The 15,630-nt window shown below is 31.5% G+C and overlaps 2 protein-coding genes across 3 annotated transcripts; one reads left to right on the top strand and one right to left on the bottom strand.

The window, feature by feature from the left end:
* Positions 1–974: 974 nt before the first annotated feature.
* Positions 975–6,633, top strand: LOC123909888 (ras-related protein RABH1e). The gene is made up of 6 exons (XM_045960817.1): positions 975–1,282; positions 2,628–2,698; positions 2,870–2,958; positions 5,097–5,208; positions 5,780–5,870; positions 6,143–6,633. Exons 1-6 carry the CDS (start codon positions 1,166–1,168, stop codon positions 6,284–6,286), a joined length of 624 nt encoding a protein of 207 aa, XP_045816773.1. The 5' UTR covers positions 975–1,165; the 3' UTR covers positions 6,287–6,633.
* A 684-nt stretch (positions 6,634–7,317) lies between these two features.
* On the bottom strand, positions 7,318–11,256 carry LOC123911121. Of its 2 annotated transcripts, XM_045962475.1 has the most exons (8): positions 11,099–11,254; positions 10,848–10,942; positions 10,448–10,562; positions 10,243–10,301; positions 9,246–9,530; positions 8,985–9,063; positions 8,370–8,478; positions 7,318–7,581 (listed from the first exon to the last, which is right to left on the bottom strand). In XM_045962475.1, exons 2-8 carry the CDS (start codon positions 10,902–10,904, stop codon positions 7,503–7,505), a joined length of 783 nt encoding a protein of 260 aa, XP_045818431.1. In that variant the 5' UTR covers positions 10,905–10,942; positions 11,099–11,254; the 3' UTR covers positions 7,318–7,502. The 2 variants fall into 2 exon arrangements, with proteins under 2 accessions (XP_045818431.1, XP_045818432.1); XM_045962476.1 differs by lacking the exon at positions 10,848–10,942 and having other exon boundaries at positions 11,099–11,256.
* Between the last annotated feature and the right edge of the window lie 4,374 nt (positions 11,257–15,630).

The raw sequence follows: 15,630 nt of genomic DNA, 5'->3' as shown, positions 1-15,630 counted from the left end.
TACATGCCAAGAAACTTCCATATTTCTTTTGGGCTAAGGCCACCCATACTGCTTGCTACACCCATAATCAGGTCACTTTGAGATCAAATACCTCAACTACTCTGTATGCGTTGTGAAAAACAAGAAACCTGCTATTAAATATTTCCACGTATTTGGAAGCAAATGTTACATCTTAACAGATAGGGAACATAGAAGGAAGATGGACCCCAAGAAGAAGCTAACTTATCCACTTGGTTCTATAATTTTACAAATAGCAGAGCCTATAGAGTGTTCAATTATAGAATCAAGACTTTGATGGAGTGAATTAATGCGGTGATAGATGATTCAACAATTGACAAGGTAACATATGTCGAAGCTGATGTTGCAGCATCTGATCAACAGTTAGATGTATATGAAGATGACAAGGAACCTGAATCCAACTCAGAAGTTTCTAATTCTGAATCAGACAATGTTCCATCAAATAAAGGTCCATCTATCAGAGTTCAGAAGAACCATCCAAATGAACTCATCATTGAGAATCCTGATCTAGGAATTACTACCAGAAGATCAAATGATTTAGTTTCCAATTCATGTTTTGTATCTAAATTTGAACCTAAGAATGTGAAGGAAGCTCTAACTAATGAATTCTGGATCAATGCTATGCAAGAGGAATTAGGTCAGTTTAAAAGAAATGAAGTGTGGGATTTAGTCCCTATACAAGAAAATGTGAATGTGATTCATACCAAGTAGGTTTACAAGAACAAGTCTGATGAGAATGACACTGTAACAAAAAACAAAGCCAAACTTATTGCACAAGGGTACTTTAATGAAGAAGTCTATGTTGACCTTAATCACTCGTTCTGATCGACTAAGAAAGGAAACAAATAATTATAACGGCTAAGGTTAGAAGAGAAGAAAAAAAAAAATTATTTATATAATTGTACACATAATAAACTAATAATAAAAGGCAGCCCAAAAGAACTAGTCATCGTGGTTGGCGCTTAGTGGCGCCCATATATATAGTGTTTGCACTTTGAAATTGCAACAAGTGGTGATTATCGTCAACTGCAATTTTTCTTTCCCTCTCTTCATTTTCTCTCTAACTGTTTCTCTCGAATTTTGAGAGATTCAGATTCAGATCTAGATCTCATCCAAAGAACAAACAAACAAAAAAAAATCCCCAAAAATGGCAACTGTATCTCCTCTCGCCAAATACAAACTCGTTTTCTTAGGTGATCAATCCGTTGGTAAAACCAGCATCATCACTCGCTTCATGTATGACAAATTCGACAATACCTATCAGGTAATTCCATCGTTCTCTTCTTTTCTGTTATAATTTATCGTGATTGGAAGATTTTGTTGATCTATCGATTCTCTGTTTCAATTTTCATGTCAATTTATCACAATTCTGTTGCTATCAATCTGGATCGTCTTGTTTTTCCATTGATCTTGTATTTCAGCTCATCATAAATCAGATAGGGCATTTTGATTATACGATTGATTGTTATTAGAGTATTATTGCCGTTTTAATCATGTAACTTCTTTTTTTCTTTTCCTTTTTTTTTGCCAATTTTGTGATTGTTTTGTTTGCATCAATAACAAAGATGTGAAAAGATCGCGTCATTGATTGCTAATTTGAAATTTGTTATTTTCTGTTGTTTCTAAATAAGTAAAATTTGTTTGTCAACCAAAAAAAAATTATTTTCTGTTGCGTATAGGAAATAAGCATAATTATCTGTGTGATTATAACACTTGATTAGGCTTTACCAAAAAAAAAAAACTTGATTAGGAGTTAGGAGAATCAGAGGATATTTTTTGTCTGCAATGTACTCTAGATGCTTTTTCTTCGAATGGTTTTTCTGTGTTGTCGTTGGAGTATTATGAACAGCGGGATTTTTTTTTATAACCGATGAACAGCTGGAGTTGATCTAAATATAAGTGTACGGAGTAATAATATATGTTGATTTTGATACAATGAAAAATAAGTTACAGTTAAGAATTAAAAATTAGTTGTAAATTCCGTTTTCGTCGTGGATTGATCATATCTGCAGGTTAACTATCTAGTGCCCCTGAGGCACTAGTTAAGAAACCTAATGCAGTAAACTAGTCTTGAAACTTGTGTAGTCTATATTTTCATAATAAAATACATGCTCTTTTCAATACAAAATTTACCTTTTTTGGTTTCCTTAACTATCTAGTGCCCCTAGGGGCAGGGCACTAGTTAGCATGACCCTTAAGTTTAAGTTTGTGAAGTGCTAGAGTGGGAAGAAGAGCTGTTATTAGTGATTGTGAAATTATTTTCAAGGTTTAATTGTTATAATAAAAGTACCATGAAATAATTGAATATAGTTTCATGGTAATCATATTTATGAAATTTCTGCCATTTTATCAATGATGCACAGACAATATACGATAATTGTATCCGATACGGGGATACCTCATTCCTTGAAAAAATTAAGAGACGATACGCTAAAGTTACTTCATTCATAATGCTCCTCGTTTATGTCAGTTACCACCTTATCATACAAGGTTGCTTAAAATATCAATGTCTTCTTTTTCATGTTGTTTTGGTCTCAACTTTTGCATTTTCTTTTTCCCCTTTCCAGCTGCTAGGTTCGTGACACATTTTTTGATTGTATAAATTTCAGGCTACTATCGGTATTGACTTTTTGTCAAAAACAATGTACCTTGAAGATCGAACGGTTCGTTTGCAGCTTTGGTAGGCAGTATTCCTCTTCAAGCCATATAAATCATCAGTCTATTTATGGATTATATGTTTGTCTATTCTAAAAGTTATAGCAGATTTCAAATTGCAGTGTAGACACTATTTTACCCTCTCTTTTTTTTTTTTGTTTGCATATTTTGAGTGTGGTTTATTTTAACTCCACAGGGATACTGCAGGACAAGAAAGATTTAGAAGTCTAATTCCAAGCTATATAAGAGATTCTTCGGTTGCAGTTATTGTATATGACGTAGCCAGTAAGTATTATGTTTATAATTGGGAAAAACCCAGTAAGTAATAATTTTTTTGTTCTTTTAAGGAAAAATGAAATGGAAGGGTTGTCTACTTAGTCTTCATAGATTTTCTTGTGAGTTGTGACATAATTATTCCAAATTATTTTCTAATGTATAACATTTGTATCATGTGAATGCTTTCTTTTGGAATGGGAGTGGGTATGGAAGTTTGTTCATGAGTGTAATATTCATTTTGGAACATGCAATGTAGGCACACTCATAGGTAAATCAATAAAAGTACTAGAAAGTAGAAATCATGATCATGATTAATGAGAAGATACATTTTAAGTACTTGCAAAAATCTAGGTGAGTAGAAGAGATGGATAAAGAACTAGACGCGTTGGAATTCAAGATTTGAAATACTGGAAAAATAAGTAAGGTTAGAAGAGCAATACAAGGTGAAGTTCTAAGCAGCATATGCACCACAAGTAAGGTTAGAAGAGTAATACAAGGTGAAATTCTAAACAGGTTTGGACAGGTTTTAGAAGGTTTGGATCATGAAATACTGTACGGAAAAAGAGTTTCGTAAAAGATAATCTAAATGGTCACGTGAAATAGCTCAAGAGGGTGTGAGAGTGTTTATTGGGATATGGTATATTGGGAAGTAAACACCATTTTAGATTTTTTTATAATTATTAATCTTCCCATAGTTAACACTTATTTCATGAAAAAAAGGACACAGAACTACAATGTCGTATCAGAAAAGAGTTTGACCATCCAGCATAGGGTTTTTAGTTATGAATATCCAAGTTGAGAGAAAAACAAATAAGAATAGTCAAGTTAACATAACTAAACTGAGAATACTCTTTATAGCTATAGGTGTGCTCCAAGAGTCAATTTTTAGTGCTTATAATTTTGTCTTGATTTTGTTTATGCTTATATCCAAGAGACAATGTCATTGTACTTTTTGTTGTTTGTGGATAATATAGTCTTAGTTGTAGGCTAAAAAAAAAGTAATGGAAGTTAGTGATACAGAGTCGGTAATCGAAACACAAGGCTTCCAATTCCATGAAACTTAAAATAAGTTTATGAAACACAAGTTTTGCAAGAGGGACGTGTCTAGCTTTAGAGGTGAAAATTGGAGAAAATAAAAAATATTAAAAGTACTCTGGCTCATGTTGAAAATATGATCATGATCTTTGTAATTATTATATAGTTTACTAACTTTATAAGCATATATTACAACGTAATTAGGAATACTATCTCCTATATTTCCGTCCAAAATAATATCTTCATTGTTTAATTGAGACGCACGGCTTCATCATCATATGTCTCTATATTCTCTCTTTCAACAGCTCCATCATACAAAATGACCGCCACAGATAAGAGATGTCAATTATAGGATTCAAGTAGGGTTGACAAAATAGAAGGATAATTTGAGTTTGACCCGTGTGATATAAAGCACCCCTTAAGCATAAAGGAAGATTTACAGCATAGTCATAAACTTACAAATTACAATGTTATATGGGACTCAATATTGAGTTGTAAAGAGCCAAAAAGAAGGAAGACTCGGCGTCACAGTGATAAGAATGTTACAATGGATGAGCGGTTTACACAAGATGAGATAGGACCAAAAATACATTAATTGGGAAAAAAAATTAGGTGGTTCCAAAATTAGGTGGTTCCCTTTGTAGAGAAGATGGCAAGATCTTAGGTGATTTAAGCACGAAGAAGAATTAAAAGCACTGGTTGACTAAATGGAGTATAGTCTAACATAGAGGGGAATTAAGATAAATTATAGGCCAAACTCATAAGAAACTTATAGAATAAACAACCTATCTTAACACTTAATACATGACAGAAAATTATGATGTCTGATCTAGGCATTCCCCAACTAGTGGAAGCTTGCTTTGCTGCATGTATATTAAATCCATTCTTTAAGATTGATGTTTGTCTTACTGTTATGATCTTTATTTATCAGAAAAGCACTAAATGGTTGAAAACGGCAGCTCCCCAGTCCGTACCTCTCTATGTGTGTATTCTATTGTACACTATGCGCTGTTTGCTTGTGGAATTGGATGTGCTTAGTTTTTTTTAATCAATCTATGAGGCATAAATCAAATTATAATCATCAAATTTCTTAGCAAGCTATTCTGATGCAGATCGACAATCATTTCTTAATACTAACAAGTGGGTTGAGGAGGTACGCACAGAACGAGGCAGTGATGTTATTATCGTTTTGGTTGGAAACAAAACTGATCTAGTTGAAAAAAGGTGAGCAGGGAGTCAACCAGTCAGGACAGTGAGCATTTTTCTCTAAAGTTAAATATCCACTGGTTTGCTAATTTGACATGATATTTTTTTCAGATGCTTTTCTTTGTGCATTAGATTAGATGAGACTTTATTTAATGTTTGCTATAATTCTAGTTTCGTTTTCTAAAAACTTGGCAAGAAAATATTTGTAAATTTATGTTCTGTTTGAATACTATGATGGTAGGACAAAGTCTCTCCTTTGATTGCCTAACAACTGATTTTATTAAATAATAATTTAGTTAAAAGTGTTTGATTATGATTGTTTTGCTAGTAAATAGACTATGTAACACTCAATTCCGACAGGTTTGCCAAAATTGCCATACATTGAAGTTGTTATTTCAAAATCTTATTTATTATAAGGTAAATTTAAGTCCAGGATGATAAAATTTCATTATTGGACATGATATTTTCTGTTAGCTTTGCATGTGATGTTTGCGATTCAACTCTTGTGATATCGCTGTCTAAATCTTTGCTGATACAATTCATATACTAAATGACAATGTATTTTATTACACTTGTAATGCTTAAATAGGCAAGTCTCTATAGAGGAAGGAGACGCCAAGTCGCGTGAGACCGGGATCATGTTTATAGAAACCAGTGCTAAAGCAGGATTTAATATCAAGGTGAAATTTGATTAATTCTCCAAGTCACCCCATACTTTTAATATTTTTTATGCTTTTGAATTCTGAACTTTGTTTTCTGAATGTATAATTGTATATCAATCTGAGAAACCTAGAATGATTCCCTGCTGCATTTTCATAAAATGTAAAATTAGACCATTCAGGGATTTCAAATTTGTTGTCAACTGTCTCTCTCTTTGACAATTTAGTCTCATTTCATACATGTTCATCAATTTATTGTGTACGTATTAATTCAAATAAATAAAATGTTGCAGCCTTTATTTCGCAAGATTGCTGGAGCCTTACCTGGGATGGAAACTCTTTCTTCAACAAAGAATGACGACATGGTTGATGTAAATTTAAAATCCACTGTGAATTCGTCCCAGGCAGATCAGCAAGGAGGAGGTTGCTCGTGCTAAACAAGTGCTATTCACAACAAAGCCAGCATGAATCTTTTCACTTGGCACAGTTATTGGCTTGGCAACTAAAATGGAAACATGCACCTAGGCCAGATGTGCTTTTGTACCAACGCTCTTCAGCTTAGTTTGGTAGGGTTAGCACTTAGCAGTAATGGTTTCGATGTAAGATAAAATAAGAAACTAAAAATACTTTGATAATTTTGTTTTATTTTCTTATGCAGTTAGTCACTTTATGTAAGAATGCATATAATAAACTGATCTAAACATTACTGGTTGACATGGAGTAGACATCATCAAGTAATGGATACTTAGATAAAGCTTCAAAATGGAGGCTTTTATCGACCAAATGTTATCATGTTTCATTTTAATTTTATAGATTTTCTCCACCGAGAATAATCCTATTTGATGCTTGTGAGACACTAAGTTCCTGAGAATAATTCTTATGATTGGGATTTGAATTTTGATTCACCACATTGCGAGTCTAATTCTTCCACTAGACACAGTTCTCATTGGTACATTATATACAATTTCTTTAAACAGAGTATTGGTTTTGCATTAGTTTCATGGTTTCATCTCGCGAGCTTCTCTAATCAAAGCTAAAGGGCGGCAAAAATATTATCAGAACACAAGGTTTATTCCTTCCAGCACATTGAGTCTAATTAAGTGATTAACGGTCTAACGGTCTTTTTTGGTATGTTTCCATTCAATCGTCCTAGTTTGACTCTGCTAAATCATTAGATTGTCCGGTTTAGCAGGTAATTTAATATTCATTCTGTTTCATAGAAGTGTATTATGTTTTGGTTGAGTGTACTAAATTTTATAATGACATGAGCTTCATCGACCAAAATACCTTTATAAATCAAAAATAGCTTGCAGAGTAATCATGTGGAATAAGATACAACAAATAAGAATATTGGTGAATAAAGATAATTAATACTTTATTAATATTCTAAAATAAAAAATAATTTGAAATAAGAACACTTTTTTACAACAACACAATAAAAAAAAAAAACACACTATGAGACAGAGAGTAAATAACAGAGGAAGCTTTTAGGATAAACGTAATCTACATTTTCGTGCCAAATAGCATTTCCCAAATTCTATCTTCAACATCATCACAAGGAGCTCTATTACAATTCAAAAGACACGTTTATATTAAAAACCATAGAAACTTAGAAGTGTACACTTAAACAGGAGGCAACGAAGATTGAAACCTTCACATAAGAACAAACCCATCAGCCTTCTGCCTGACCCTCAATGTCAGATATATCAATACCAATGTTCCCAAACTTGACCTGCAGAGAAATTGTTTTATTTAGTAAATTGCACAAATTTAGAACTGAAAAAAATAACAAATGCCCATAAACAAAATACTAAAAAAAATAGACACTGGAGAAACATGGCAACAGTATGTCAGTTCCTTGGAAAAATGACTACGTGCATTATTTCCCACTGCATGGAATCCAATCAGAATTTGTTCGAGTGGAATATGTATTTGACAAATACTACATTAATTGGGAATCTTTCAGCAAAAATGAAACACATGTTAGCATTCTTGATGTGGCATCAGATGTGCAATCCACAACAATGAAATGCAAGTTTCAAAACGGTAAAACCTTATGTATAACCATTTATGAAGATGTAGGTTGTCTATATAAAACTACATGAACATGACTCCACAATTCACGAGATATGCAATGCACAACAACATATGAAATGCAAGTTTCAAAACGGCAAAACCATATGCAAAAAATTACATAAACATAAGAGAAAGTTTGATATATTAGGACTTCTATTTTCCTATTGAAGCACTTCAGTTGTCTACTATTATGAATAGTGTAAAATGATAAAATATGTTATTCAACAATTTGTTATGATCATGAAAAAAGTAATACTAGTAGAATATTAGATGAAATACTTTACCACGAAAAAATGGAAAATACGCACAAAATAATAGCCTATTTTCTCAAATAATGATAGTAAAGTGAGATAGACGAATAAGTAACTAAGATAAAATGTATATAGTCATGTGGATAGCTATGATTTTATTTCAAGCATTACTATTCGATCTGCTGTAACTTACAATATTGAAAACAGAAGAGCAACTTTTCTGGAATCGAATGAGGTAGAGCGCTTATATCTTCTCCATTTGTTACTCGGCAAATCATGTAACTTTTCAGTGACCGGTTTATCTGTTAATTTATAAAATAAGAATTAAAAATACATCTGGATCACAAACCTATTGTGTTCTGCCAACAAAATTATGAATACTAGTCCAAGAAAAAGGAGAGCAAAAATAGTTTATTCATATGACAAAATAATTCTAGATTAAAGATAAACAAAATATCATAATATACTAATATAGCATGTCAGGTTATGAAGTCTTATCAATGTGATTAACAATGGAAAACAAAAAGATTATGGTGGACAATTTAAATTTTCAATGGAAGATACCCTTGTCGTCTTCTTCAAGTTCAAATAAACCAGTTGTACTATGAGTATTTCATATGCTTTTTCAATTGCATAAGCCAATGCCAGAACAAAACCCACTTATCTTTTACTTCTTTTGAAAAGGCAAACAAACCAGAAATCTTATAGTTTATTTAAAGAACCAGCTATCTAATTGATTCCAGTAAATAAAACTACACAAGCTTATCTGAAATGAAAAATATTAAGATACACAAGAACAGAAGAATACCTCTTGGATTGCTGAGGTTTACTAAACTCTGCATAAGTTTTGCCCCTGCTTTTAGACTAGATTCTCTCCACAGTACGCTCTGCAATGTTGTAAATTATCAGCCTTTGTATAAAGATGTTGGTACACACACAGAGACTAGAGAGAGACATAGACACATACATATATGTGTAAGGGTAGTATGTTATCCGCATTTAACGAAAGCTATCTTGCACACAATATCTTAAAAAATCACAGCGTGGAAGGTGAATTTATGAGACTTACTGTTGGTGAGTTCCCAGTTTTAAAACTTTCAACTCCGTCTTCATAGGATTCAGGTGAAACTGAGTTTCCATTCGCATTAGGTATATCAACTATGCACTGGGTATAAGTATCTTTGCTCTTCATTTGAAAATCAATGTTGTTTTGGCAATTTATATGAGCGTCTAAACACATTCCACTTTTAGCTTGATTAGGAACCTCTACAACACTTAAGAAAGCTAGTGGTGAAGTACTGCTTGCATTTTCACCTTCCTCTGGTACCATTGAAATACTATAAACATCTTTGACCTGTAAAAAATGGAAAGGGACCAGTTTCTGAAACCATATTTTGAGATGTTTCCAAAGAATCATTCATTGCACAAATCGGTTGAACCATTTAAAATAAGAAAGGCAGTTCAAATAAGAACCATTGAAAAGACATTTGAGTATTTTTTGACAGAAAAACATTTGAGTTTATGTCTCTTTAGTCTCTTTAGTTTGAGAAAAAGGAGCTTCAGTAATTCATATTAATTCATATTTCTAGATACCATTTGATCCAAAATAACAAGTTGACTAGAACCAAATGGAAATTCTGGTCCTAACAGTGTTTTTATTTTCCTGATCAAGATGTAACATGATTGCGGACAAAGATTGTTCAACCTGTCCCCCTCAATCTTATGGTTCTAACCATCAGTAACATATGCAATACAAGAAGATATACCAGATTATAAAATCATTACATTCAACGATACACAATATGCAATGCACTAAATTAACAAGTCAAAAAGTAAATAGTAAGAGTTAGATCTTTGTATCAAAAGCAGTGTTGTAAAATAGCAGATATAACAGCGCCATAGCGTAGCAGAATTTTAACAAACTGCTATTGTTGCTATTGTTCCACAATACACTACACGATTTAGTCAAATAGTGCTTACAACACTGTAGCATAACAAAATTTGAACAAACCGCTATTTTTAGTGATCCACAACAATTCGCAGCACTGACGGAAAGAAGAACTAACCTGTGAACCGTGCAATCCTACTGGAATCGAAGTTTCTTCGACCAGAATTGGCGGTAAATCTAAAAAAGCAAACAAACAAACAAACAAAAACAAAAAAAAATCAGCTCAAAATGCTGTAAATACTAAAGTAATTTCCACAACTAGCAACATTAAGCAATACGCCAATACATAACTTAACGAAATTAATTAAATTAAATTAAATTACCTAGAGGTAGCTTTGCATTAAGATCATCAACACCTGATTTATTTAACCTCAAACATGAACAACCGACAGGTACATTTCCATTCCCCTCTCGAAACTCATGAATTAAATGTTCTTTCTGCAATAAAATCGAAAAAAATCAAAATACATTTGAAAAAAATAAATAAAAAATAAACTAAATCGCAATCAAGAATAACATTATACATTAAACAATGTAATGCAAGAACTCAAGTTAGTTAGTAGAGTAAAAACTTTGAACCTAATAACGTGATCTAAAATAAACCGTACTTAATCAAGATTCTATAACTAATCAAGTTGAATTTGGAACTGTAAACTAATTTAATTAATGAAAAACTTAAAAAGAAAATCGTGTGGTTTGAGTTAGAGTTAGAGTTCAACACACATGAGTCTGGTTGAGATTTAGTTTCCAGCTGTTATTGAATTGAAAGTATCTTAACATTACTCGTAAACGTCAATTTTGTTGAGTTGAAACGCAAGCTGTTAACAAGTTGTTAAAAGAGAGAGAAAAAGAAGAAGAAGAAACAAGTTGAGATTCCGATTCAGTTGAAAGTAGTGAATGTGGATGAGAATAACGGAAAATGAAATCGAAGGTTAGAGAGAGAGAGAGAGAGAGAGAATGAATGTTGTTATTACCTGACAGAAGGAAGAATCGACGGCCATTGTCATGGAGGAAATTGGCTTCACACGTGAATGAATGAGTATTTCGGTGGTGGTGCTGGTTATATTATAATTTTATTTTTAATTAATTATTATTATATTTAAGGAAAATTTCTAAAAATAAATAAATAAATAAATAAATAAAAGTGAGTGAAATGAAATGCGATATAGAGAGATATGAACGTTAGGACATCTGAGAAGAGAAGAGAAGAGGTGTGGAAGAAAAAGGTTTATTTGTTTATCTGTTTTTGTAGTTTAGTTTATGTTTTTTTTTTTTTAGTTTTTTTTTGTCAAGTAGGTTAGTGGCTAAAAAATCCAACTTCAAGTTCGAATCCGAAATCTGCACATATAATGTGATGTCTCTGCTAACTAAATTATACTTACGAGAACATTTGATTTGGTTTATTACTATAGTTTACTACTATTAATAATAAGAATTGTATGGGAAGTACAGTAGAGGCTAGAGCTATATTACCTACAGTTGCTAGCTCGCTCCTCATGAATACGAGTTGGACTGTCACGACAAAAGACCTTCGTTTCATCCGTGACCATAATTGCCTTTCCTTTTCATATACTTTATTTTAGGAAACTAAATATTTAGATATTATTACTTTCTATGAGTATTAAATTAGTAGATTAATGGATGTTCATAAACTTAAAAAAAAAAAAATGCTCACAAAAAAATACTAGAAAAGAATATGCTCACAAAAATATATTAAAGATGTTTCATTACGACATAGTATGATATAATTGGTAGATACTCAGGTCTCTTAATCATTTGATCATAGATTCGATCTCGGCCAATGCGTATGAAAAAACATTTGTTGCGAGGGGTCAATTCCTTCAATGAATCTCAGTTACCTCGAAGGGGTTAATCTCTGCAATTACGCGCGGACATACCTTTGGTTTAAAAAAATGTTTCATTTTTTAAATGAATTATTTATTTAAATGAAATGTTTAAAAAAAGTTCCGAGAGCACTTGTAAGACCAAAATTATTATGCTATTTGGCTTATTGTACTAGTTTGTACTACTAGTATCTAAAAATAATGTTCCGAGTGTTCTATGTCTTTGGTATTTTTAAACGTTTTACTTGTTATGAATAATTTGGTGGATGTTCATTAAGCATTGGCTCATTTCACTGGCCCATTATATTGTCCTATAAATAGGACTTGTATTGTCATGTAAAGATACACCTTGATGAGAATAATACGATCTCTATTTTTTCTCTCTTCTCTTCTTCTCTCCTCTATACTTATATATTATTACTATTACTTATATTTCATAACACGTTATCAGCACGACGCTCTAACTAATTGAGGTACGCAATTCTTATTCTATTTTTATGAAATCACAAGTAGTTTTTATTTTTGATTATTATATGATTATCAATCGTTTGAACCTTGTATACTTATAAAAGATCAAATAATAATAATTAAAATTAAATAAATAAATAAGCATCATTTCTTTATGTATTTAATTGATTCAATGTTGTTTACGCTTCGTGATATCCGACATTTGTATGGTGAAGCATAACACTTTGATCATTAATATTACATAAAATGTTGATCAATTATTTATTTATTTATTTATAATATGTATCTTGGATGTTTGATATTGTTTGAGTTTCGTGACCGACAATAGTCTGGTGAAGCATCACTATTATCAATATCGTTATTTATTTTATACTGAGCTTTGACACTAGCATCAATAAGGATGATACATGTCTTGTGGATAGTGCAACTACCCACACAATTTTTAAAGATAAAAAATATTTCTCTTCTTTGGTGAAACGAGAAACTAATGTAAGTACAATATCCGGCACTTCAAAAATAATTGAAGGCTCCGGAAGAGCAGATATATTGTTATATGGTGGAACAAAGTTACATATTGAGAATGCATTATATTCCTCCAAATCTTATAGAAATTTATTAAGTTTCAAGGATATTCGTCTAAATGGATACCATATTGAAACAAGAAATGAAGGAGGTATTGAATACCTTTGTATCACAAAACGCAATTGCTACGTAATTAAAGTCACCTTGCAAAGTGAAGATTTTTGGACCAGCAGTCCATACACCTGAAGATGTAAAACATGATAGATGCGAATTAATTTTCGTGTGAATAGAAAATGTTGACATACAAACATTAAAAGCTTGATTTTTTTATTCAAGCATATTGGTAAAAGTTTGCCATTGAATGTGAAGAGAAATATTCACCTGAAGTGAAATCAAAATCCTTCTCTTACTTGATTAAGTTTCTTAACACATGGAAAATTCAATTAATTTGAAAAATGTGTCACGATATATTTGTATGGCTCACTTGTTAGTGTGAATTATATAAAACTCCTTGAAGGATTTAATTTCCACGAGACATACATTTCAAACTATTTGAGAAAAGAAAATATACAAATATTTAAAGTTTGACTCATTATTAAAGAATAATGATAAACGTCTATCATTAATTTTCAAGAGGCATATTCACCTGAAGTGAATTTTGAACTTCTTTATAATTGATTAAGTTTAGTATATGTATTTGAATGGCTCACTTAATAATGATGATTACATGAAAATCATCTCACTTGATAATTATATGAAAATCCCAAAAGGATTTAATTTTCGTGAGACACATATATCAAACTATTGGAAAGGTGACTTAATAAACATGAATAAGTCTCGTTATATACTCGAGCAATATATATGCATGTTGTATAATATTCTTGTTGAATATTTCCAAGTGAGAAATATGAAAAATGACAATTTGTTCATTTTAAGAAAATATTTGGCAATGGATTTTTTTTATATATCTATGTTGATGATAAAAATATCATCAAGACACTCCTTGAGAGTTTGAAATATTGTCATTTCTTACAAAATAAGTATTTGAAGAATATTTTAGAGTTCGAGTAAATGATGAAGAACAAATTGGTCATGAAGTACCACATTTTAGTTTAATTGGGGCCAAATACATTATGGACCTATTATTTGTTGTCAATATATCATCAAGTATATATATTTTGTTATTTTAGATATGCAGGTAATTTGTTTAATCCTCGTAAAGGTATAGATCACAAACAAACTATATGTTCACATGAAGAAGTACAATTACTCATGGAGATCTATGAAACAAACAACGATAACAATATCATGAAGAAAAACAAAATGACGAGGAAAGTTGAGCACTATAGAAGATAAATCAAGAATGTGATTTGGTTGAAGTGTATGATTCATCAGATACAAGAATTTGTGAGTTTTCTTCTAAAGGGTTCTTGCAACGATTCAACATGAAGATAATGTCGCACAAACTACATATTTGGAGAAGATTATATGATAAAGAAGATAAGACATGTCTTTCTACAAAGTCGGCTTCAAGTAAAACTTTTAAGCAACTATTACAACTACATAAGATTATTTGATTTTCTTCGTCTCATATATAATTGTCTTTATGAGAGGGAGATATAAATATGTTCTGCACTCTTTTTCCCTTAACCATGGTTTTGTCCCACTGGGTTTTTTCTGGTAAGGTTTTTAATGAGGCAGTTCACACACAAAGGATGATGTACTCTTTTTCCTTCACTAGGATTTTTTCCCAATAGGTTTTCTCTAGTAAGGTTTTAACGAGGCATATCCTCGATGGACATCCAAGGGGGAGTGTTATGAATAATTTGGTGGATGTCCATTAAGCATTGGCCCATTCCACTGGCCCATTATATTGTCCTATAAATAGGACTTGTATTGTCATGTAAAGATACATCTTGATGAGAATAATACGATCTCTATTTTTTCTCTCTTCTCTTCTTCTCTCCTCTATACTTATATATTATTACTTTTACTTATATTTCATAACATTACTTTTATTTTAAGTGAATTTTTCTCTTTTAGTTGACTTTCTTCATGCATAAAATTAATGATTGAATTCATGATTGATTACTTAAAGTGTTTAAATCTCTTACCACTATTCCAAGTTTTTTTTTTATAAGCCTATTCCAATAAATTTGATTTTTGGTAACGTCTTTTCATTACAAATCGTTAGTAAAACTTAAATTTCTTGTAGTATTTATTATGTAATTTAATTCTTTATTATTATCTTATTAAAATGCAAGAATAAAACAAGATGATTTTATGTACCAAAAAAAATAAATTTTTTTTATATTTTATAAAACCATATTATTATTTTAAAATAAAACAACCGGGTAGTTGTCTGCCAAATTAATTAATAACACCACTCCTTATATTAAATTGTAGAGACATCGTAGAGACAGAGGAATAAATGACTGAAATGACGAGTAGGGACTTTAGAGAACTACCTTTGTTGGCTAAAAAATGAAGGGCAAAATGGGTGAATTATATAGTGAAATATATACATTGGTGTTTGTTTGTTGGTAAAGGATGCAATGCAATGCAATGCATGCATGTGATTTTGATGTTAGGAAGAAGCTGTGAAAGGAAAAAGTTGGCTTAGTTGCCACGGACAACAAGACAAAAGTCAGTAGAGAAAGTATAGTCACGGG

Source organism: Trifolium pratense, linkage group LG2, assembly GCF_020283565.1.
Source record: "Trifolium pratense cultivar HEN17-A07 linkage group LG2, ARS_RC_1.1, whole genome shotgun sequence".
NCBI classification, from domain to species: domain Eukaryota; kingdom Viridiplantae; phylum Streptophyta; class Magnoliopsida; order Fabales; family Fabaceae; genus Trifolium; species Trifolium pratense.
The sequence above is the reverse complement of the archived record's forward strand: the minus strand, read 5'-3'. Positions and strand labels throughout refer to the sequence as shown.

Bases quoted from the DNA above. Each gene is read 5' to 3' on its own strand.
- LOC123909888 (XM_045960817.1), top strand. From the start codon at position 1,166: ATGGCAACTGTATCTCCTCTCGCCAAATACAAACTCGTTTTCTTAGGT. The intron at 1,283-2,627 runs GTAATTCCATCG...TATAAATTTCAG, and splicing joins AATTCGACAATACCTATCAG to GCTACTATCGGTATTGACTT. The intron at 5,209-5,779 runs GTGAGCAGGGAG...ATGCTTAAATAG, and splicing joins ACTGATCTAGTTGAAAAAAG to GCAAGTCTCTATAGAGGAAG.
- LOC123911121 (XM_045962475.1), bottom strand. From the start codon at position 10,904: ATGTTAAGATACTTTCAATTCAATAACAGCTGGAAACTAAATCTCAAC. The intron at 10,563-10,847 runs GTGTGTTGAACT...ATTTTATTGCAG, and splicing joins TAAATCTCAACCAGACTCAT to AAAGAACATTTAATTCATGA. The intron at 9,531-10,242 runs GTTAGTTCTTCT...CATTTTTTACAG, and splicing joins TAGGATTGCACGGTTCACAG to GTCAAAGATGTTTATAGTAT.